At 50.1% G+C, this 23,455-nt stretch overlaps 5 protein-coding genes across 5 annotated transcripts; 2 read left to right on the forward strand and 3 right to left on the reverse strand.

Annotated features, from left to right (window-relative positions):
• Positions 1 to 22: 22 nt before the first annotated feature.
• NDUFA6 (NADH:ubiquinone oxidoreductase subunit A6) lies at positions 23 to 1,488 on the forward strand. The gene is made up of 3 exons (XM_085225332.1): positions 23 to 203; positions 376 to 491; positions 1,234 to 1,488. The coding sequence occupies exons 1-3, from the start codon at positions 83 to 85 to the stop codon at positions 1,363 to 1,365; spliced, it is 369 nt and encodes a 122-aa protein (XP_085081458.1). The 5' UTR covers positions 23 to 82; the 3' UTR covers positions 1,366 to 1,488.
• A 1,322-nt stretch (positions 1,489 to 2,810) lies between these two features.
• Positions 2,811 to 4,245, reverse strand: SMDT1 (single-pass membrane protein with aspartate rich tail 1). The gene is made up of 3 exons (XM_010712119.3): positions 4,045 to 4,245; positions 3,536 to 3,676; positions 2,811 to 3,094 (listed from the first exon to the last, which is right to left on the reverse strand). The coding sequence occupies exons 1-2, from the start codon at positions 4,189 to 4,191 to the stop codon at positions 3,539 to 3,541; spliced, it is 285 nt and encodes a 94-aa protein (XP_010710421.2). The 5' UTR covers positions 4,192 to 4,245; the 3' UTR covers positions 2,811 to 3,094; positions 3,536 to 3,538.
• A 111-nt stretch (positions 4,246 to 4,356) lies between these two features.
• On the reverse strand, positions 4,357 to 8,698 carry PHETA2 (PH domain containing endocytic trafficking adaptor 2). Its single transcript, XM_010710321.4, has one exon. It carries the CDS (start codon positions 8,494 to 8,496, stop codon positions 7,741 to 7,743), a length of 756 nt encoding a protein of 251 aa, XP_010708623.1. The 5' UTR covers positions 8,497 to 8,698; the 3' UTR covers positions 4,357 to 7,740.
• An 875-nt stretch (positions 8,699 to 9,573) lies between these two features.
• NAGA (alpha-N-acetylgalactosaminidase) lies at positions 9,574 to 13,890 on the forward strand. Its single transcript, XM_010710331.3, has 8 exons — positions 9,574 to 9,822; positions 10,055 to 10,229; positions 10,324 to 10,501; positions 10,650 to 10,744; positions 11,358 to 11,519; positions 11,817 to 12,014; positions 12,115 to 12,258; positions 12,612 to 13,890. The coding sequence occupies exons 1-8, from the start codon at positions 9,662 to 9,664 to the stop codon at positions 12,774 to 12,776; spliced, it is 1,278 nt and encodes a 425-aa protein (XP_010708633.2). The 5' UTR covers positions 9,574 to 9,661; the 3' UTR covers positions 12,777 to 13,890.
• A 512-nt stretch (positions 13,891 to 14,402) lies between these two features.
• Positions 14,403 to 22,867, reverse strand: WBP2NL (WBP2 N-terminal like). Its single transcript, XM_010710340.4, has 8 exons — positions 22,719 to 22,867; positions 20,501 to 20,609; positions 19,866 to 20,001; positions 18,961 to 19,053; positions 17,922 to 18,167; positions 17,384 to 17,515; positions 16,970 to 17,046; positions 14,403 to 16,228 (listed from the first exon to the last, which is right to left on the reverse strand). The coding sequence occupies exons 1-8, from the start codon at positions 22,841 to 22,843 to the stop codon at positions 16,181 to 16,183; spliced, it is 966 nt and encodes a 321-aa protein (XP_010708642.2). The 5' UTR covers positions 22,844 to 22,867; the 3' UTR covers positions 14,403 to 16,180.
• Between the last annotated feature and the right edge of the window lie 588 nt (positions 22,868 to 23,455).

A 23,455-nucleotide genomic window follows, 5' to 3' on the forward strand; every position in this document is an offset into this window, starting at 1 on the left:
ATAGAAAGGCGAGCGCGTTGCCAGGGGTGGCGGGGGCGGGCGTGCCGAGAGCCGCGGTGCGGGACGGGGCGGCCGCGGCAAGATGGCGGTGGCGGGTAGAGGGGCTGCGGCCGTGAAGCCCATCTTCAGCCGGGACCTGGGCGAGGCCAAGCGGCGCGTGAGGGAGCTGTACCGCGCCTGGTACCGCGAGGTGCCCAACGCGGGTGAGGGCCCGGCGCCGGCCGCGCGTGCGCAGGAGGGGCCCCGAGCTCAAGGTCGTAACGGCCGCCCCGCAGCCCTTGGCGGCTGAGCGGCGCTCCGGGAGCGGGGGGCTGCGGCTGTCAGTGGGAAGCGGAAGCCATGCGGACGGTCTCAGGCGCTGTGCTGTTTCCGCAGTGCACCTGTACCAGCTGGACATCACTGTGAAGCAGGGCCGCAACAAGGTGCGGGAGATGTTCATGAAGAACGCCCATGTGACGGACCCGCGGGTGATCGACATGCTGGTTATTAAGGTACAACCGAGTTATTCCGGCCTGGGGGGAAGCGGGCTTTGGGTTTTGTTTGGCACTTCTCATGGCTCAATAACACATTCAGTGTGTCCGAGGCATGCTGCCTGTTGGGTTCAAAATCTTGGTCTTGCACCAAGTGTAAGGCTCTGAAAGAGGCTCTGAAGAGGTGTCAGTAACAGATTTTGCTGTTGTAATGCACGGAAATCCTTTCAGCCAAGAATTGCTGTGCCCATCTGCTGGATTTCCTGCATTTTGAGACAGCTACCCTATCTTGAAATGGTTAAAAATAAAGTCTGCAAACAGAGTCCTGGATGATACAGTCGCTGAAACTTAAAGGCACTCAAAAAATCATAATTTTCAGGGCTGTAGGGACCTCTGGAGATCGTCAAGTCCATGCCCCTGCTAAAGCAGGTTCCTACAGTAGGTCACACAGGAAAGCACAGAGGCAGATCTTGAATATCTCTGGAGAATCTCCCCAATCTCTCTGGGCAGCTTGTTGTAATGCTCTGTCATTGTCACAGTAAAGAAGTTCTTCCTCATGTCCGCATGGAACTTCCGGTGTTCCAGTTTGTGCCTGTTGTCCTTGTCCTGTCCATACCACCAAAAACAGCAGGGCATCATCCTCATTAGTAGAACATTATTTAAACGGTTTTACTCAGTGCGCATCACTATGTTCTGTAGTGCTGAATGATTAGAATTGAGCTACACCTGAGAGTCGGTCTAAAGTTCTTCTGTCTCCACACAGGGGAAAATGGATCTCCAAGAAACCATAAATGTATGGAAGCAGAGGACACACGTCATGAGGTATTTTCATGAGACGGAAACCCCACGACCTAAAGACTTTCTGTCCAAATTCTATGAAGGCCACGATCCATGAAACAGATTCTGTATCTTCCTGTCTTGTATTACAAATAAAGTTCTACATGATACAAAAAAATCTGTACAGACAGATTGCGTAGCAGCCTGGGAGCCTATTCAATAAATCTAAATCTGATATTTATGCAAGCCGTTATGTTATCTATGGAAAGTTGATTTCTGGCTTATAGGAGTGTGTATTTTCAGTGAGTCAAGCTTGTCCTGGAGAATCTGAATAACCACAGCAGCCCAGTTGTGGAGCTCAGCCTGCAGCCCTGTGTGGAGGCGGCAGCTCCTTGGAAGAGGGCAGACAAAGCAGGCCTTCAGAGAGCCATTGTAGCTGCCAAAGTATTGTGCTTGAGACCTGCTCCTATTCATGCTATGCTTTCGTTGACCTTGTGTTTGACACTGTTCTCCATTTACTTCCTAGCAGAGAATGTCTTGAAATCCAATAGGCCAGAAAAGCCCCCTGTACCCTAAAAAGATCAGTAGCCTCCATTTCCCCACTGTAAAATTTAGTTATGTGGGGCTGAAGAAACCGAGCCCCAAAAGGACAGCAGACACAGCAGAATAATGCAGCAATGAGGAGTTTGGCAATATAGAAAACAGGCATGACTGGCTCCCAAGATCACATGAACTGAGACTGGAGGAAGAGAGCACAGCTCTCATGCTGAGTGACTCAAGACCCTGCCAGCTGCCTTCAGCCACAGCTGTTGGAGTTACTTAGATAACAGGCCCCTCTCTTCTGTCACTGAGCTAGAGATTTAAACAGCAAATAAAAAATACTGCCAAATTACAAGTGCTGAGTTTAAAAAATGAAATCACTTGTCTTTGAACCTTCAAGGTATTTGGAAAAACAGCTGGTATGCAACTTGTCTGATGTGACTGAAGATACTAGCAACAGAGAAGCTTTTAAGTCTTGTGTGATTTAATAGCAGTAGTAAATGCTTAAGAAAATAAGGGGGGTTGAACTTTACAGTTAAGAAAACATACTAGGACTAAGACAGAAGTAGTGAATTATCTTGGCATTACAAGGTACTTGGAGCCAGAGCATTCAGTTTCACCTTCCATACATTAAATGCTATAAAACACATTAGCTTAGTTTGCCTCTCATGTTCTTCACTTTTTATGTTACCAAACCTATTCAAAACTGTAACTGCACTGATAATGCTGAATTCAGTAATGCAGTTTATCAGACATACCTGCATAGTGCTGTGTTGCATGTTCTTTCAACAGTAGTGCTTTTGTCAGTATGCGCTCTGATCTTTTAACAGGGCTGTGCTTTGGGGCTCCTGCTTTCCTTAGGATTTCTGTTATAAACTGTAAACTAGTGCTGAATTACAGAAAGGACTCCAAAGACAAAATAAATATAAAGAGAGACTCCTCACTGGAACAGACTTGTGGAGGTAGAAAGGTTAAGATAGAAGTTCTAGGTCATAGCCAATAATCTAAAAAAACACACAAAAGAACCCCTCAAATGTTCTTTAATTGTTTCCCATATTGCTAATATACAGAATCCCACGCAGTTCTTTATGAGGTTGGAGTGTGTATGTGCAAGGATGCAGAGCTTATGAAGCACTTATTTCAACCCTGATCTATAGATTTTTCTTATACATACAAGTGCAGGACATTCACTGGCAAAGGGGATGTAATGCCCCCACGTCCCCTTGAGGAAGGTCAAAACACAGATGGCAGATGCTGGCACTATGTCTGTCAATGGTTTCCTCCCTTCTGTTCTTCGAATTACAGTTCTGCAAACAGAATAAAAAGACATTACTCTTCAGATATACGCCATACCAATCTGCAGCCACATTCCTTCCCACAAACTAGGCGAGGTGGCAGTTTGCAAAAAACAATTTTCTAACAAGCCACTGAGATCTCTGCAAACTTTTTAGCTGCACGCTGCACAGACGACTGTAAAACAACACTGCTGGATATAAAGAAATAACACCCAAACTGAAATCTTGTGCAAAAGGACGAACCAGATGGAATCACATCAGATGAAGGAAAGTACATACATCCGGCCTACTCACATATAGAAGAACCAAAAAGCTCACAGCCAGAGGCAGTGCAGCTGTACACGTCCTCATCTTTAACCACAGCTGCTGCCTGCAGCTACCTATGGGGCTGTGTCCCAGCACCATGGCAACCAGAAGCACCAGCAGTGGCACCCCGTCGTGCCATTCCCGTACCCTTTAGTCATCGTCGTCGTCATCCTCTGGGACAAAGATGTCGTGTTCTTCCAGCAGGGCTGCGAAGTTCTTACTGATCTGCGTCCCGACATAGAGGAACGGGATCACAACGCTGAACACTCTCAGGAGGCCAAAGGGCGTCTACAAGGATCCAACCGAGAAATGATGCATTTTTTCAGCCAGCGTCACCGTGGATTAACTTTTGCTCCCCTATGGGAGCTCCGGGCCAGGCTAAGCCGCGGGAAGGACGGCCCAGCAGGGGGCAGCGGCGTTTCACCCCACGGCGAAGGGCCCACCAGCGATGAGTACCACGACCTCATCGCCCTGAAACCGGCCGGGGCGAAGGGTCTGGGACGCCGCTCCCGGCCCCACCCCGCCCGCAGCCGCGCCGCTCATTGGCCTAACGCCCGCCACTCAACCCCTCTGCCCCCGCCCACAACGGGAGCTCCCGCCCTGATTGGCCACCGCCGGATCTACCAAGCCCCCGCCGCTCTCGCCCGCTCGCTCACCTTAACCGGCTTAGGCAAAATGGCTCCGCTGCGTGTGACCGTGGCGCTCCGAGACGGCACCAGAGACGCGGCCGGAGCCTGGCGCAGCCCTCCGCCCCGCGCCCGCCCCGCGCCCGCCACCAGGAGCCTCCCGCCCACCGCTGCCATCGTCCCTTGCTGTCAGGGCCGGGCCGGGTCTCGCCGCTCTCGCGAGATTCGAACTGAGGGTGGGAGGCGGTGCAGCGCATGCGTGGCTGCGGCTTTCCCGCTCAGCCCCCCCTTTTTGAGGGAACGCCCCGTTGCGGCTGTGGGAGTTTTGGTGGTGACACGGAATTACGAATACTAAATTGTTTATTCAACTAGATAGCATAAAATACAAACGGTAACTGAAATGTATAATAACACACACAAGTTCTGCATGTAAAAAAAGGCTCGCGCAAACCGGCCCCTTAGAAAGAAGAACACGGTCTGTAGTTAAAATAGAAGCCTCTCGAGAGAGGGCTGTTTGGGCGAACCGCCTGTAGTGTTACCTGTGCTCCACAGGGACCCCGGCGCCTATCAGTACGGGGTTTCTCTCAGGTTCCTGGGCTGAGCCAGCCCCTTTCTCTGAACACAGTGACTGTGGTACCACGAGGTGTTTGGCCATCCCAAACCACAGAGCCTATCAGTTGGCTGCTGGTGGCCGCTGGGAGACCGGGTCAGCCTTACCTCTGGGGTTGACTTCAGAGCAAAGAGAAAGCATCACAGTGGCTGTTTTATGAAGCATACATATGCGCACAGTGATATGTTGTGGGCCTGAGCTGAAATCCTGTCCCCAGAAAGCTGCAAGGATTGCATCCATGTTTTGCTTGACAGGTTGGGCACCCTTACTGGCAAAGTGTACCAAAGCTGTGCTGGAATCACAACCTCACTCCCGCTTTTGGTCTTCAAATTACTTTAAATTAAACCATTCAGATTCAAGCATTTTTTTCCCACCACTTTTGCAATATTACTTTAGGGAAAACTCTCCAAAATCCCTTCCGGACTATAAGAGCAGCCTTGCAGCTTTAAAACACTCTGTCTCCCATTGCTAAGGATCATTCTGGCCACACATTTTCTATTAAAAAAAAATAATAAGAGAAGGTGGGAAGATCTTTTTAGCCTCGAAAGAGGTGTCCCTGCTCTCCAATGGGGCTGAGAGGTATAGCCTGACTGAGAGCACCCTAAGTCCCACAGCACTTTTGGATGAGCACTGAACAAAGGCTGTTGGGCTGCACACAGATATTTGGCGTGATTCTGCCGTTTTCTTCTCAGTGCCGCAGAATAAAACACAGCGTTACTCCATTGCAGCGTTACTGCATTTGGAATGCAGTCAGACAGGAAGGAAAACCCATCTCCTCATTTGCAGGATTTAGGATTTAGCTGGAATATTTGCTAAAGCAAAGCCAGGTGGTGTGGATATTGTCTGATTTAAACAGGGCAGATTAGGCATTAAATATAAGCTCCTTAGGAGTGCTACTGGTGCAATCCTGGCTCATTAAAATAAACTAAGCTTCTTTAAAAAGTGAAACTGCCTGCATATGAATAGTGCTGTTTCAGGTCCAGTTCTGACTGAACTGGCTTTGTTAATCTATTTTCTCCTTCAAGTCTCTCCTGATTCTTGAGTCTCATGTAGGGATTCCCAGTACATTTTGGAAGAGAAATCAAACTGTCTTATATGAGTCTGAGACATCAGGAAGATTCTCTCTGTATTGCATTAAAAAAGAAGAAAGAGGCAATCTACATCTGACCCAGCCCTAAAAACCCACAATGGGGAGGTAGCACCATTCCTGATGCTGCTGTTGAGAATCCCAACGACTCCTGATGGGACACAGACCCAACCCTGGCCCTCCTGCTCCTGTTCTCTCATTACTGTTTTCTCTTAAAAAACAGATCCTCCCAACCTTTAATTTCTCTGCTATGGAAGAACGCAGACATAAACTAGAGATTATTGGATTGCACCATTTGTATGTAGAGGTTACATTCCCACTGCCCAAATTCAGACCTGATTTAAGGTCTCGTTTATGCTAACACACCATGGCTAGGCAGGAAGATTGTCATCCAAAACTACTAGAGGGATTTTCAAAGGCACCAGAAGTTAATGGAAGCCATTTGATTTTTGCCTCTGACAACCTCTAGCGGTTATAGCAGAGTGTAAGGCTGAGCACATTCAGCTCCAGAAAGGTAAATGGGTACCCATGTCATGTTATGGCACAGCCTACTGTTTCTGTAGCATCACTCCTTAACAGAACAGGGCAATAAAAACAAGCTTAATGCTGCTTAGAGGAGAAACACAAGGCAGTTTTGTGCGTTTTTCTGCTTTGAAAAGCAGCCCTTGCCAAGAAGATGAGGAAAGATGTTTATAAACAACCACTATAGAAGATTCTAGTCCTTGGGCTGCTGCACTCAGCACTGCGTAATGTACCGTTAGCCTTTGGTTAAGGGTTCTGACCTAGCAGGTAAGTATATGGGATGTGCTCCTGCAGTCAGCCCCATGATTCTGACAAAGAGTAGGAGGGAAGCCCCAGCAGGACAAGATCTGGCTTTGGTAGGAAATGATATGGCTTTTAGAGCAAGGCAAGTACAAACACTGCTGGCACATGGAGCCACAGTAACTCACTCCTTTGTCTCTGGTGTTCCTAGGGCCATCCGCTTCTCAGGAGCATACTGATGTCCTTCCTCTACTCCAACTGTGTGGCTCAGCCCAGCTTCCCCACAGTGCCTCAAACACATCATCATGATCACATCAAAAAAGACCTCACACGAGCGCTGCTCTGCACTCTGTCTCCTGCATCTGACTAGCTGCCAGAGCCCTATATGGCACTTTCTGTGGTCTGTGAAGAGGCTGATAAATTCACCCCATGAAGGCAGGCAGCCTCCAGCATTCCTCTTTTTCAGCAGGGAAGACTTGAACCAGAGGAATGCACAGGCTTGGCTACAGCTAGGTACTCAAAGTCTCGAGGAGCTAGTGATCCTTGCCATTATTCAGATCAAAGGCCAGCTTTCCTTCTGCCCTCCCCATAAGCCTTGCTTATGGACATTCCTAGGGAGACAGCAGGGATGAGGCATTAGGGCAGCTGAAAGTTAAAAAAAATGATGATGTTTGCAAACACAGCTGTGCTGTGGCTCGGTACACTGCCCTGTTCCCCACCCTGCTGGGGAGGCTGCTCATGGAGCTCTGCAGAGCTCTGGCACCCAACCAGAAGCCCCAGGAAGAGCAGCCTGTGCCAGCAGCTTGGTCAGATCAAATGGGCACTTGTCATGATGAGCCATGGCTCCTGGACCAGCCAAAGCCATGGCATCTTTGTCCTCCTAAAGCTCATGTGCAGCTAACCAGGCATAAAGCTGTAGGCACCCTGAGGCCAGCAGCCCATTGGAGGCGTTTCACAAGAGTCAATCTTTTCTGCAGCCAAAGAGCAAAAGCAGAAAGGCTTCAGCGCAACATCACAGACAATAATAAATGCTGACCTGTGCAAACTTCCACACTGAGAAACAAAACCAAACTGGATGATGAAATGCCCAGAGCATCCACCACGTAAGGACAGCAGGGCACTGAGCCTGGTCATAGCCATGGAAAGAGGATGAGGCCCATTGGTACACTGAGTCCTAGGGAGCACAAAGGCCCTCCTGCATGGAGGCAGCCGGTGAGGGAAGGGGCAAGCAGCACGCCTCGCTCTGCTCTGGCTCTGTCTCCCCATCTCATGGGTGGCCCCTCTTCTGCCTCTCCTGCCACTCCTGCCTCAGCGCCGCGATCTCCTGCCCGTACCAGTGGTGCAGCTTGGCAAAGCAGGTCGTCTCTGGTGACACCGGGCTCTCCTGCAAGGCGGGCACTGAGGACCCTGCGGCTGAGCGTCGGCGTGGAGGGAGGGGTGGGGGCTTTGTGTGCCCCCCATCGCGGTCAGGGCTGCTGCCCCACGTGGAGTACCCATTCTCCAGGACATGCTGTTTCTCCTGGACAGGCGGCAGGGCGGGGTTGGAGAGGTGACGCCTCCTGCCTGAGGAGGACCTCCGAGGGGACTTGCGGCATGCAGCCAAGCTGGTGCAGGCCTCCTCCAGCTGCTTCTCCAGTTCCCGCACCACCAGCCGCATGTAGTCGAAGCTGGCCCGTGAGAGCGCCTTCACCCAGGCCTCCATGGCAGCTTGCCCATCGGCCACCAGCACGTAGGCCTTGGCACCGGCATCGTCAAAGCGGATGGCAAAGGCAAATTCCTCAGCAGCCTCGCAGAGCTCCACGGTGCAGCCCTCCAGCACCACCAGCCCCACAGGCTCCCGGCTCTCCCGCTCCTCAAAATAGAAGAGGAGGTTGCCCTTGAGGACAAACCATCGGCGCTGGTAGGAGGTGCCATGGTGACCGTGGTGGTGGTGCCGCCCCACACGCTTGCGCAGGAAGCCGGCGTGGTCGGTGGGCGAGTCACAGGTGGCGTAGTGAGCCACACTCCGCTCATTCAGCTTCATGGCCACAGAGAAGCGGTCAGCTCAGTGCTGTGTGTTGTCCATCCAACAAGTACAGCAGCTGCGGGGATAACCTCCAGGCCCACCACCACAGCACTGCCTCCTCCAGAGATGCTGCTTTCTTTTCCAGAGATGTTTCTTCCTCTGCCAGTGACCTACTTTGCAGGGTTTTTATGGAGCGCATTGAAGAAATGGCGAGGACTCATCTTGCTTTCTCTCCTGTTGTAGGACATGGGGAAGAGGGCATTTTCAGATGCTGTGGGATCTCTGTTTCGGCATTCTGTCCACATCTACGCTCAGGACTGTGCAGCCCCACCGGCCATCCCACAGCATTGCTGTCACCCAGCACTGCAGCCGGCACTGCCTTAAGCCATGTGGCTTGGTGGGTCAGACTGTGGCTCCTTGACGTCTTCCTTGGGCCAGCTGCTTTCTTGATGAGTGCCTCTGGAGCTCCACTGCACAGAGCTCCATACCTGTTAGAAGGAAAGGTAGGGGAGAGTCATCAAACACCAAAACAAGAGCAAGGAGCTGCGCAAAGACTGTAAGAGCAAATAGCTGCACGGCTCCCACTGCTAAATATTTGCGAGGAGCAAAGCCCAGGACACTTGCATGGGCTCCAATGCCAAGCCCAGTCCCAGCTCAGGATCTCGCACTGCCTGCAGGCGCGGCTGAGTGCTGGTTTTCTCCTCACAGGCTGATTCTGCAACTTTTCTTGGCTCCTGTGGGTTCGCTTTGGTTTTAGTAGAAAAAAAGAAAGCGCTTTCACCAAGCGTGGCCCGCACGGCCGCTATGGGCGACTCGGCGAGCAAAGCTCAGCTCATCATATGGGCGTGCAGCTGCGGAACGCTTCACAGGAGCAGCCCCTCCTCGCACAACGCTTCCCACCCCTCAGACCCTTTCCCGAACCCCTCCCCTCCCCTCCGTCCGTGCCCGTTGCAGGGCTGAGGACACGGGGACACATCCCCGGCCCGGCTCACCTCCGGCCCTTCCTCCGCGGCGGCGCTCCCGGCGCCGGGCAGCGGGGCGGGTGCCGGGCGGCTCCGCTGCGCTCGGGGGCCGGGCCGGGCCGGGCGGGAGGCGGAGCGGGCGGTCAGGTGATGCGGTGTCACGTGAGCGGTCCGGGCGGGGGGAAGGCTGTCGACGTGCCCCGGCGGAGGCTGCGGCGGGGATGGGGGTTCCGGCGGTTATCGCGGTCCTGGCTGTGCTGTTGGCGCTGCCCGCCCGCGGGCTGGAGAACGGGCTGGCGCGCACCCCGCCTATGGGCTGGCTGGCCTGGGAGCGGTTCCGCTGCAACGTGAACTGCCGGGAGGAGCCTCGCCAGTGCATCAGGTAACAGTGAGCACCGTACCGGCGGTTTGGATACCCCACTGCTACTGGAGCTCCCCAAAGGTGACGGCTGCAGACGGGCTGTGCAGGGTGTCGATGTGCTGTTTCCCCAAGGAACGAGCCTGCAGCCCTTCTGCACGGCTGAAGTCACTGTGCGGTGACTGCCAGAGCCCCGGCCGGCCCCTAAGGTACCACGGTGGCAGAGTTTCCACCGGTCATGTCTCCTGTCCTGCAGTGAGATGCTCTTCATGGAGATGGCGGACCGGCTAGCAGAGGATGGCTGGCGTGAGCTGGGCTACAAATACGTCAGTATCGATGACTGCTGGGCTGCCAAGCAGCGTGATGCTGAGGGGCGGCTGGTGCCTGACCCTGAGAGGTTCCCCCGGGGCATTAAGGCCTTGGCTGACTATGTGAGTGACCTCTACATCTGTGCTTCTCTGCAGTGGACAGAGCTTGGTCCCTGGAAAGCACCTGGGATCCCCTCGTCCCCATCTCTCCTCACAGGTCCATGCCCGAGGCTTGAAGCTGGGCATTTATGGTGACCTGGGCATACACACCTGTGAGGGATACCCGGGCACTACACTGGACCGTATTGGGCAGGATGCAAGGACCTTCGCTGAGTGGGGTGTGGACATGCTGAAGCTGGATGGGTGCTACTCGTCAGGGAAGGAGCAGGCACAGGGTAATGGCTGTGTTGTTGGCTGGTGGTTGTCCAGTTGCTGCTTGGCTCAGAGTGGCTGCCCATCTACTGGACACTTGGCTTCGCTTCTTCCCTCACATCTCTTCTTCTGGTCATCCATCTCCTTCACCAGTTTCCTTCTCTCCCAAAGGCTACCCAGAAATGGCAAGGGCCTTGAACGCCACTGGCCGCCCCATCATCTACTCCTGCAGCTGGCCAGCCTACCAGGGGGGGCTGCCTCCCAAGGTGAGTGCTGTCCCACTTTTTATTGTCCAGCCTGTGTGCTACATCCCTCTTACTGTTCCAGTTCTGGTGGGACATGGCCTCCTGCCAGGCTTCCTTGGCCATTCAGGGTTCCTGACACAGCTGGCTGATGAAAGTGTGGAGAAGGCCATGGGACATGCTCAGCTTGTGTGGCGTTGATCTTAACAGCCTGTTCTGCTAAGACTGGTCCTTTCTGGCTTAAATGCTTGAAATGACACTTCTGGTCCTCCCCAGTGGGTGTTTCTCCTTGTAGTGCTTTTTGAGAGCTGAGTGCATTGGCTTTTTATCCCTTTGCACTTTGAATCAATCCCAAGCTGCTCACGTTCCCTTCTTGCAGCTGATCTTATATCCTCATAGCCCCTGTGGTTGTTTTGCCAGATGTTCTGTCATACTGGGATGAGTCCAGTTGTACTGGGATATGACTCTGTCTTAATCACATGATGTTGCCCTTCTCCAGATCCTTCTGGCTTGCAAGCACCCTCTAGATGCTGCACCTCCCAACAAGTCCTCCTGCCCCTTCTCCCTGCCTCCACCTAACATGTCCAATGCCCCCACACACAGCCTCCATCTCTTCTGACTCCGTGCTCCCCTCTAGGTGAACTACACCCTCCTGGGAGAGATCTGCAACCTGTGGCGGAACTACGATGACATCCAGGACTCATGGGACAGCGTGCTTTCCATTGTGGACTGGTTCTTCACAAACCAGGATGTGTTGCAGCTGGCAGCCGGCCCTGGCCACTGGAATGACCCAGACATGGTATGGCAATGCACCCGTCACCTCCTGAGTATGCCTGTCCTATAGCACAGGTGTCATTGTCCTTCATCTGCTCAGCCTGAGTGGAAGGGAGTTTTGAATCGAAGGGCATCATCAGATGCTTTTGTGTGGGCCAATTCCTTAGTGCCTAGCAGGAATGGATGTCCTGGCTGTAGGGAATCAGTAACCCTTATGAAGCTTGCCATGCTTGCTCCTACCATACAGGCTGCAGCATCAGCAGGCAGGACACACGGACACGCTTTTCACCCTCTTCACAACCTTTGCCCTCTTTCCCTGCAGCTCATCATTGGAAACTTTGGTCTCAGCTACGAGCAGTCACGCTCCCAGATGGCCTTGTGGACCATCATGGCAGCTCCACTCCTCATGTCCACTGACCTGCGCACTATCTTGCCAAGTGCCAAGGAGATCTTGCAGAACCGCCTGATGATCCAGATAAACCAGGACCCCCTGGGAATCCAGGGGCGCAGGATCATCAAGGTTAGGGGGAAGACATACATGTTTGGGAGAACGTATGCAGAAGAACACGAGGAGTGATGTGGGCATTAGGCTCTGTCTCACCTGTCTGTCCTCACCATAGGAGAAATCCCACATTGAGGTGTTCCTGCGCCCGCTGTCTCAGGCCGCCAGCGCCCTAGTCTTCTTCAGCCGGAGGACAGACATGCCCTTCCGCTACACCACCAGTCTGGCCAAGCTTGGCTTTCCTGAGGGAGCTGTGTATGAGGTGAGCCCTGAGGGCACCCTGTGCCTGCACCCCTCCTTCCACTGTTGGCACCATTGCATTTTGGGTAGGTTATGCCAGGGGAGGTTCAGGTTGGATATGAGCAACAATTTCTTATCCAAAAGAGTGTTGCTGTGCTGGAACAGACTGCCCAAGAGGCGATGGAGACACCGTTCCTGGAGGCATTCAGGAAACGTGTATGTGGCACTGAGAGACATGGCTAGTGGGCATAGTGTGATGGGTTGGTGGTTGGATCTCAGCAGTATTTTCCAAACTTAATGATTTTAAGACCTGACTGTGGAAGGACCTCAAGGTGAAGGTCTGTGCCATTCTGGCAGCCACCTGCTCTCTTCCAGGTGCAAGATGTGTACAGTGGAAAGATCACCGGTGGCCTGAAGACAGGAGACAACTTCACAGTGATCATTAACCCCTCAGGGGTAGTGATGTGGTACCTGCGTCCTAAAGCGCTGCTCGTCCAGCAGCAACCCCGTGGGGGGGCCTCACGCCTGCCCCTTCTGTGAGGCCCATGGCCACTGGGAGCTCCGGGACACATCTCACCGCTGCTTAAGTGCCTTCTTCTGGTGTGGCTGGGGGAAGACGTGCAGTTTGCTCCTCTGGCACCACCTGATGATTTCTACTCATTCCATGTGAAGCAGGACTTCTTGTTACTCCCTCCTGAAGGCATGCAAAGCACTCTGAGGTCCTCCTGTGGAAGAGGAGTGTCCCCAGTGACCATCCTTCAGGACCAGATGTGGTCACCTTTTTTTCCTTGCTTGGCTTAGGACAAAGGACTGTCCACAGGGCTGCACCCCTCTTCCCAGGCACCATCCCCAGACCAGGAGCTCCTGGGGCCAAGTTGTCTGTCTGGGAGCAGGATCAGCAGGCAACACCACTACCGCATAGTCTGCACACTATGAGAAAGAAACCTAAACAAAACATGTGCCAGCACTGTATTGAACTTGTTCTGATTACAGCAGAGCAAAACCCGAGTTGTCCATGCACAATCCCAGTAGCCTCGCTATGTTGTTAGCATGAAAAATTGCAGAGCCATAGTGCATTGTGCACAAGTGGTGTCTGGAAGATTCTGCTGCTTGTTTTTGGTGGTCTTAAGTTGGGAGATGCTCATGGGTGCTGGCCAAGTTGCATCCAGACCGAGATGCTGAACCCTCCAGCATTTCTCAGGGAAAGGCTCCTCCTTTGAAGGCACCCTCCACAAATAGAAGGGGCTCAGAAAGAGCCACGAGGAGGGGCTCAGGTGGGCTGTGGCCTCCCCTGACCACCCTTGCAACACTCACCAAAATCACAGCTTCCAAGGACAGGCAACCCAAGGAGACCCACACAAAGTTTAACCTCAAAGCAGGAAATCACCATATTTTAAAATTAGCGAGAAATGGAACTTCCCCATTCTATTCAGATGACAAATGAGGGCTAGAAGCTCACCCCCCCTTCTTAAAGGACCATATGGCTAATTCCTGCCCCTCACAGAGACTTTGTGGTGCAGCAGCAAGATGCTGAATGTGATGCTTTGCAGTGCTAGAAAGAAAGGATGTGTCCATTTCATGTTTGTGTGCAAGTTGGCTTTGTTTTCATGATTTTGACAGTTTAACTGAAATAAAAGGGAAGCAGGGTGCTGGCTGTTTCAGATTTACTCATTTAATTAATGTGGGATTTTAGGGTCAGTTTCTCAAAACACAACAAACTACACTGAAAAAAAAAAAAAAAAGTAATGGCTTCCTGTTGGACTGGCTTGCAGTGAACAGAAGAGGGCTTCCTAGTAGTTAGATTGCTCAGTAAAGCACTGGCTTCCCTTGGCACAAGGGGAAACTCTGATGCCACAGTCTGCAACCAGCTGCCATTTTCCTATTTATCCTGTACTAGAGAAAACAACAGTGTGGTGCCTGCCCTAGGACACAATAATGTACCAGTTCTGGAGATCTGTTCTGGACAAGAACAATGCCACACATCAGACTTGCCCCCTCCAAAGATGAGCTGAAGCCAATGCTTCTGCCCCACCAGATTGCTTGGCTCCAGTGTAGCTGTGCAGGAGGAAAACGCCCACAACCTGAGAACAGCCACAGTGGTCCCTATTGCAGCTTCCTTGGCACCAGGCAGGATCAGTGACAGTCAACACAATGCACACACACACATCAGAGAACAGGCAGGTATCAACGCTTCTGTATTAAAGTGCAATTCAAAAGTTACAAACTTTTTAAAATACAGAGTCATTTGAACACCTCTAACTCAAACTTCAGAGGTGTTTTTAAAGAAGGAAATTTACCTTCCTCCCCACGCAGGGCTGCTTTAAGAATTCAAAGATTTAAGTCAAGCAAGCCTGACTTACAAGAAGGTCCTGACACACGCACAGGTTAAAAGGAAAATGAAACCTTCCCCTTCACTGCGAAGGTAGGAAGGCTGTGAAAAGAAGTACAATTATCCCATATATAAAGGATCACATGGGTCTCCACCAGACTAGAGGGGCTCTTGTCAGAGCAGGCTTAATGGCACTACGTCCTAAAGAGGAAGAAAAGGTGGGGCTTTGCAGCCACAGCCTCTGCAAGAGACCAAGCATTAGTAACACCACACCTGAGTACTGCAGCCCTGAGCAACCAAATTCCGTTTCCGCAGCATCTACTCTTGCTGTTCAGGTATAGGCATGCACATCCTGGCTGCAGTGGCCCAAGGAAGAGACAAAAGCCACTTTTTCCTCATCATGCTAGCATGGTGGCACAAGCTTCCTCAGCAGAGGGAGCCAGCACTGTGGGATCCGTCTCCTGACAAGGCCAGTGTCAAGTTACCTTCGTGACATAACACATTTTGCTTGGAGGCAGCAGGTTCCTGCTCAGCTTGACTCCATTATTCAAGAACAGCTATGTGACACAGGATCATTGCACAGATACAGACTTGCTTCCAGGAGGGTGAAAGGAAAACCGATTTGCACACCTGTGGAGCTCAACTTACTGCTCTGCAGCACACTACTGCTGTTCTACTCAAGGTCTACAAAGGCAGGCTGATTTTATGGGGTCACTGCTTCCAGTTAAATTCCTCAGAACACTTCTGCCAGCAGCATCAGATGACCAAGCATCTACAGCTACATCTCACAGCAGAAAACAAGGAGACATCAGGCAGTGCAGGCCCTCCACCAGGGAGTGCAGCACCTGAGCGCTTCCCTATTTTGCAAGGTTACACTTAAATAGGAAAGGACACAGAAATACTAGCAGATGATCTGCTGCAACCAAAGCAGGCATGTCTGTGCCCAGAAACTCCTCTGGCTACCAGGAGTGCAGTAGGAGCAGCACTTCTAGAGCTAGTGCTGAGCTGGGGTCCATCTCCAGCTCACACCCCCAAGTGCTTCAGCACTTCTCAGGATGCATTTCCAAAGTGTGTCACCCCATGACTGTTAGTTCAGGACAGGAAAAGAAACGTGCTTCCAGCACAACACAGGATTTCCAGAGTCCCATCTCATGCTGAGCTGTGCCACAGTTGAAGGAAATTTAACACCTTTTCAGATTATGCAAGGAAACTTCATGGCTTTCTATATTTTCTTCTTTGATGGTGCTTCAGAAGAGGTTAGAAGTTCAGCATTCCAAGTAGTTTTACTTCGAAGATGCCACAGCTTTTGTATTTTACTCATAGATTAGTGATGTGATCTACTTGTTTAAGTCCATCTCTCTCCTCAAGCCAAAGGCAGAGCAAAAGGTTAGTGCTTCAACCCCATGAGATAAAGTAAAGAAGCAGGAAAGTGCTATTGTTCTGCCTTGTATTGCCAATGACCTAATGTTTAAGGAAGGCAGATGCTCAGCTGCCCAGCACTACACACATTGTACATACACAGAGAAACATAGAGATATGCTAACCCAATGGGTAGTGACAGCCAAATTGTCTTCTGGGAGAGAGAGTGTGGGAGGCTGGCTGCAATTTCCGTCTGTTAGTTGTTTTTCTTATCTTCAGGAGGTGCATAAGGAGGTGGCTGATCCTAGGAAGAGACAGAGTAGTCAACAATCCTGCCTGCTTCATGAAGAGCTCTGCTCCAAGATTCTCAGGCTTAGCTTACAAGAAGTTACTGCCAGAGCTGAGTGCTGTTTTTTAAGCTGTCATTGCAGTGCATCATCCCTCTCCAGCATCAGTTAATGCTCCAGCATATATGCTACCTCCCGTATTATTTCCATTGAACATTCCCTCGAAAAAAGATAACAAAAGCTCTGTTTTAAATCCTTATCTTCACTACCAGGGCTTTGTCTCTGCTGCTGCTTTCACTCTGACCCAGCCCACACCAGATGTGGCTACAGCCCGCTTACCAGCTGCCACACACTGAACCATGACAGACCTTCTCCCAGGCACCTCAGAAAAAAGCACAAGTGAGGAAACACAAAGGCTGTTGTCCTTATATGAACCGTTCTTCTTTAACTCTTCCCACTTTCAAACATTACAGAAACAGAGCTCTACTCGCTGTGTACATGCAACTATTTTATGCATGTAAGAATGAGACAAGTACTGAGCTGCCACTGCTGGATGAACCTTAATGTCCTCCTTTCTTGATCAAGGATTTAATAAACTTTCTTCATGGCACTGTCATCCATGCCTCCTCCCAGGAAAGTGAACATTTTTTGTGCTTTTTTCAAAATTAAGGTGCTCTAAACTTTACTAGGAAAGCAAACTTCTGTCTCACTAAGCAATGGAAGAGCAGACACACACAGACCAGAGGCACAGTACTCACCATGGGCATGTAGACATTGTGTGGGTTAGCAGGGTTGTAATATGCACTGGAAGCAGCTTCCATGGCCTTACTGCTCCCTAGAAAGGAAAGAAGGAGAAAGCGTAAGGCAGGCCTATTTCTTACACGGCCACCCCACCCTCCAGCCCAGCCACAGCACTTCTGAGGAGTCAACAAATGTCCCAAGAGACATGAGCTACCACAGCAAGCTTGTCTTGAATTCACAGCACTTCAGGAAGGCTGAAAACCAGCTAAAGATGACCACAAGTTGTGTAACACAAAGCTGAGTGCCTTGCAAGACTCATTATCTCAAATAACAGATCAAGATAACAGCTCCTGTAACAGCAGCAGCTGGGTGCCCCCAGTGTCACCCACTGCCCCAACCCCTGAGCAGCCTTTTGTATCATATCTGCTTACCTGGCATACCCGAGTCCACCCAGGGTGTGGAAGCTGGTGGGGCTGAGGGTCCTGCAGGAGATGGCCCGGAGTAGGGGGGAGGAGGTGGTAACACATTTGTTGAGTTCATGTTGGGGAGTGGTGGATAGATACCTGAAAAAAAGATGACACCAGAGTGATACTTTGGAGTATGGTGACAAAAGAGAAGAGAGGGACAGCAAGCTCCCAGGCCCAGCCCTGGGCAAGAGGGAAGATCAGTGAGGAAAGCTCAGCGGGGATGCAGGCAGCTGCAATTTTTCATCTTGCTAATGCCTGGCACACCAGCAGGCAACAATTCTCTGTCAAGAAGCAGCACAGTCTACATATTGCATTCCCACCTCCTACCTCCTGTTCAGCTGCAACTACAGAGACACACAGGTGTAACCAAGACCATGACAGACTTTGCAAGGATAAGAACCCTTGATGGGGACAAAACTACAATAACCCTCATCATAGCATCAACATTTTTACAACTAATACTCAACAAACCCCACCACACATCATCACACCACTTCCATACCTGGATTCTGGGCATACGGATACCCCATGGGCTGGGGAGCAGGTCCATAAGCATTCATTGGAGGTGGTGCGTAAGGATAAGGACCATTTGGAGGTGGTGGAGGAGGAGGAGCATAGCCTCCCGGCACAGGTGCATACCCTCCAGGAGCAGGTGCATAGCCACCTGGAGCAGGTGGGACAGGGGCATACCCTCCAGGTACAGGTGTGTATCCATAGCCAGGGGGCTGGAGAGGAACTCCACTGGAAGCTAAAGAGCACATATTTATTAAGTCAGACATCTTTTTGCTGTAACTGACCGTATGGAATAAAAAGAAAATAGTCCCATTCATGTAGACCAATCATCTAAATTCTAGAGATGCTCACTACGCAGTCGCAGCAAAGTACTGTGATTAAAAAGGACTAAACTGTAGTTTCTTTGCTGCAAATTCACATGGTGCTAAAGGAAGCCAGTTGCAAAAAAGCTATCAAGTAACAGCCCAAATACATGGCTCTAACTAAAATAATGATCGTTTTAACTAAGTACCAATAGTTTTAAAATATTCTTATCAGAATAGATTTTATATCTTTTTCCTTTCAAAAGTTTTAAATATAACATTTTTATTTTTTTCTTTCTGCAAAAGTGGATATGTTAAATTTCTCCATTTCACCTCACTATCAGAGAACTATTAGAGTTGAGGGAAAGTACAGGGATCAGTTTTTCCATCATCACGTTTCAATTTTTTTTTTCCCCCCCCTCCGGAGATATCAGGCTCCATAGAAAAAGGTAAGCCACCTCAGAAGCCAAACTCCAGGAGGTTCTGATTGCATAAACCATTAAGTCAAAATAAAGAAAAAGAATTTGAAAGAAAAACAGGAGTCCCCTGTAAAAAAAAAAACAAAAAAACAAGAAAACAAAACCTACAAACAAAAAAACATTGATGTGGAAGATGTACAGTGTAAATCCCCCCTCCCACACGCACTTCAGGAACGTGAAAAAGAGCACCTCCCCCTAACTAGCTCAGTCAGCCATAGGGGAACTGCAGGCTCTGAAGATCTCTTACCACTAGAGGCAGCTTTGAACATCAGCTGTCCAAACTCAATGGCTCCTCCACTGTTGAAAGTCAGTTTAAATGTTCCCTGCCCTTCCCAGCCACCTAGGAGAGAGAATTAAAATTGAAACAGATTATTGACCTCCTCAGTAGCAGTCAAGACAGCAAAACAGTTAACGTTCAACTTATTTTTATTTTTTCTCATTTTAGAAATATTTTAAAACCACTGTTTTAAAGATTTCAGCTTGAGAAAGTGGGCTTATGACAATACAGACAACCCAGTCACAAAGCACTGTGAGGAACAGGAATCAATAGCATAAGCCAGATGTCGTAAAAATACACACAAACTAATTCCAAGGCTGAAGACAGAAAAATTTTGAACCAGAAGCCTTGGTTTGAATCCCTGCCTTGCCTTCTGCAGTTCCCCATGTCCGATCACGACTGTGACTTTAAGTCTCAACGCAATTACATCATCAAATAGGAAATAAAGCTAAATCAGTGACACACAGCAGCATTCTAGATGCATGCAAACGCATCCAAGCTGCAAAGTGCCTGCTGGCCTCCAGAAAACACAAGTGGGTGCTATTTAAACGAGCATCAATGATTAGTGATATGGCCAACTATCCACTCTTCCATGTCAAATACAGGAAAAAAGAGAACAGGCAGAAACCAAGTAAGCATGGCGTCCACTGCAAGACAGAAGTGACAAGATTAAAAAGCCACCCTGCAAGAAGTGAGCTACTAGCTCTAGGGGACAGAAAGCAACGGTGAGCTTAAAGATGAATAGATGCAAGTTGTATTAGCATAGACATGTGAACTGTGCTGCTGTAGCTACACCATCCATCTGTCCTGTGCAGTAAGCACATTCAGCAGAAAAGGACTGGGAAGAGTTCAGTCTACGAAGCACAGACACGTACCTCCTGCCTCAGCCTGAATCTGTCCTTTGATGTAATTAGCAGAGAAAACAGGTTGCTCAATAGAGCACCCTTTCACCAAATTAAATGGCATCATAAAAGACTGCATGGGATCCTTGCCCTTTGACACGAAGATCATCTGCAAGACAGGAAGGAGCACTCTGGAATTAGTTAATCAGATTATGGAGTTCTATGGAGTTTGCAGCAGCATCCAAAAAAAAAAAAAAAAAAGATAATTTAACCCCTACTACCAGAATGTATTGTACTGTTTCACAGCAGTCATGCAATGGAATGCCAAACAGATCCAACGGCGTGACTCGCTCACATGAACAATGCAGGTTCCAAAACATACTGTTTAGGGCACACACAGACATTTTGTTTTATTGTTTTCATTTTTTAAGGATAATTTATGAGAGTTTTCAAATGAACTAATTACCTATTAACACGTTACATTAAATCACAACAGGGTGATTGGGTCAGACACAGACTGCCCTATTTCCATCAGGCTTTCTCCTACCTAGGACTTATAGCAGTTCCTCTCATAACAAAAATCACTTCTCCAGCCTCCAGCTATGTTCGTTGCCCAAAGCCTATGAGACCCCTGGAGAAAGGGGAAGACCTGTTGGCATCAGACTTACCCTGTATGGGGTGAGATACAGCATTCCCTTCTTGGTGCCTTTGAAGGCTTCAGGTTTGCCAGTCACGTCACTGAAGGAGAGCTCCACATCTTTACACTGCTTGAGAATGCTACAAGAAGAAATCAGACTAGTTGGAGACAACCTCAGCTCTAATGCACAGACATCCATCACACAAATCTTAAACACTATCCCAACACACTCAATTCTAATACGAGGTCTGGAATTTTTCTTTTGGATACACAAGGTTAACTCACGCAGAGCAGAATTTATCCTCTCACCTTTGACAAGCCCTGCTCCTCCTCCACAAAGGGAAACTTTAAACAAGAAAAAGAGAAGCTGCCTCCAGAACCATGAGGCCAAAGGAATTGCTCTCTGCACGGCAGCAGCCTGAGTCTGAGCCTGGCAGGGCACAGACCAGATGAGCTTTCTGATACCCACTGCTGAAGTCAAGATATGACCTCAGAGCAAACCCCTCTCCATGTCCACATCTGGGACTGGCCAGCAGAGGGAAAACAAAATTGCCTGAATGCCACACCCACTGCGCCAGCTGAGGAAATTGCATCACAGTACCCTCACTGCTGACCCCACTTCACATGATTTAAGCAAATATTTGTGATGAGGAACGCTGTGCTAAGGAAAAAAAACAAGGAGCCACAAATGTCAGCAATAAGACTGTTATTGCTATTGCTGATTATCTACGGGAACATTAGCAGACTCTGTTAGTAAAATCATGTGGGAACAAAGAGATGAGAACTGCAAACACCAGGGGTACGGAGGGGCCCGAAAAATTAAATACATTTTTAGGAAAACTGAAATAATCGTTCTGGGAAAGAGCATCACTGAACTGAAAGGGCGAACTCCAAACATAGCACTCAGTAAGGAAAGCTGCAAAATAAACAGAACCTTGGATGCCACAAGTTTGCTGCTTGTTTCAGGGGGTAAAAAATTTGAGGTTTTTTTTGGCTCAAGACCATAGAAAAAGAAAAAACAAAACCTTAATTCAACACTGGATCTAAAGGTATTTTACATATTCCAATTAGTATATCATAGAAATCAGATCACATCAGGAAACTACAAAATCATTGGGAACAAACAGAAGGGCCAGGATATGTGAAAACAACCAAGAGCACAGTACTTTCACACTGCATGCTATTTAGGGAAGAGAAAATATAACATATCATAACATATATCTGAAAAATTCTGCTACCCTAGGAGGAGGACATTAAGAAGCTTTAATTGGGGGGGGCGGGGAGTCCTGACAAAAAGTCTGCAGAGACTTTATCATTTAGTTATATGCAGATTTTGTCACTGCCTGAGAGTGACAAATGCAGCAGAGATTTTCAAGTTACAAAGGTGGAATATTCTCCCAAGATAAGCAAAACTATCTCCTCAACACTCAGAACCTTACCAGAGTACTTCCCAAACGACATAACGCAACAGAATTTCAGGTTTGTTTGCTTCAGTGGGAAGAATTTATGTGGTCACTTAATGCTTACTCCTGCCCAAGCACTCATATAAACAAACAGCAAGGTTGCCATCTGGGTGTGATTATGCTGCTGAGCTGGTTTGCACCCTCTTGGGGCTGTCACAGGACAGCTGAGTGCCAGTGACTCAACACTGCCCTGGAGAACAGTTTGTGCTCTGAGACCCGAGCTCTACATGGCCTGGCTCCATACTGGACCACCCAAAAATCAGACTGTATGTCTAACAGCATGGACCAGAAGCCCCCTGTACTCTGGCAGCTTCAGGCCCGTGCCCACCACCCTCTGGTGCAGACCCTGTCCCTAACTCCCACCCACCCCTCCCCTGACACACAGCTCCATGCCGTTCCCTCGGGCCCTGTCGCTGTCACACAGAGCAGAGCTCAGCGCTGCCCCTCTGCTCCCTGTGAGGAGCTGCAGCCGCCATCAGGCCTCCCCTCAGCTCCTCTGCTCTGCGCTGAGCCAACCAGGGGAGCACAGCCGCTCTCCACACGCCCTGCCTTCCAGGGCCTTCGCCACTTCTACAGTCCTCTTCGGAGACCTCAAACACCCCTCAAACCGCCCCTTAACTCGAGCGGCACAAGGCGCAGGCTGCGACTAACACAGCCGGGCAGCCCTACCCACCCATTCTAAGGCGCGGCCCCAACGCCTCCAGAGCAGCCCAGCAACCTTCCCCCATCCACGGGCCCGGTACAGGGCACCCCCGTGGCCGCAGGTCCGGCCCCGCCCGCCGGTACCTCTCGGTATTGGGGACGACGACACCGCCTTCCTTCGAGTGGTGCCTATTGAGCGCCATGGCTGCCGCTGCTTCCGCCGCTTGACCCCCGTGTGACGTCACATCCGGCTGCGGCTTCCGCCGCATTACTCTGTGTGACGTCACATCCGGCGGCTGTGGAAGCCGTGGTGTTCTTCTCTGCTCGCTGCCTGGCCTCAGGGGCCTGCTTGTTGTGGGGTTTTTCGTGTGTTTTTATGCTTTTTTTTTTTTTTCCTTTTTTTTTCTTCTGGAGTGTGGAGCCCTTGTCAAGGAGCCTACGGGCCTCTGTTGGCCTTGAATAGGCCCGACTCGTGAGTCAGGGTCTATGCCTTTCTGCAGGCACCTCCCCACACACCCTGTGCTGCCCCACTCGAGGAGGTTGTGTCTGTGTAGGGTTTGCGGTGGCAGTGAAGGACACCAAGCTTGCTTTTCTCAGCGGGCCTTTATGCATCCCTTAGAAACAGTTCACTGTAGGAAATTACAGAACAGAGCATCAAAACCACTTCATTACAACCAATCCCCCCGGAATATTACACATACAGAGCAAACTGTGTGGCCTTCATCCCACAGCCCAAGGTTCGGGCATGGAAGCCCTTCCAGCTTTGCTGCTAGCAGTGCCAGCACTCTGCCATGCCCTGGCTGGGTCTGGCATCATGGCGTGGCCACACGGGACATCTCTTGTCTGGTGACCATCACACTCTGGTGATACATTGAGGTGAG

The sequence above is a fragment of the Meleagris gallopavo genome, chromosome 1, assembly GCF_905368555.1.
Source record: "Meleagris gallopavo chromosome 1, MGAL_WU_HG_1.1, whole genome shotgun sequence".
Classification (NCBI taxonomy): Eukaryota; Metazoa; Chordata; class Aves; order Galliformes; family Phasianidae; genus Meleagris; species Meleagris gallopavo.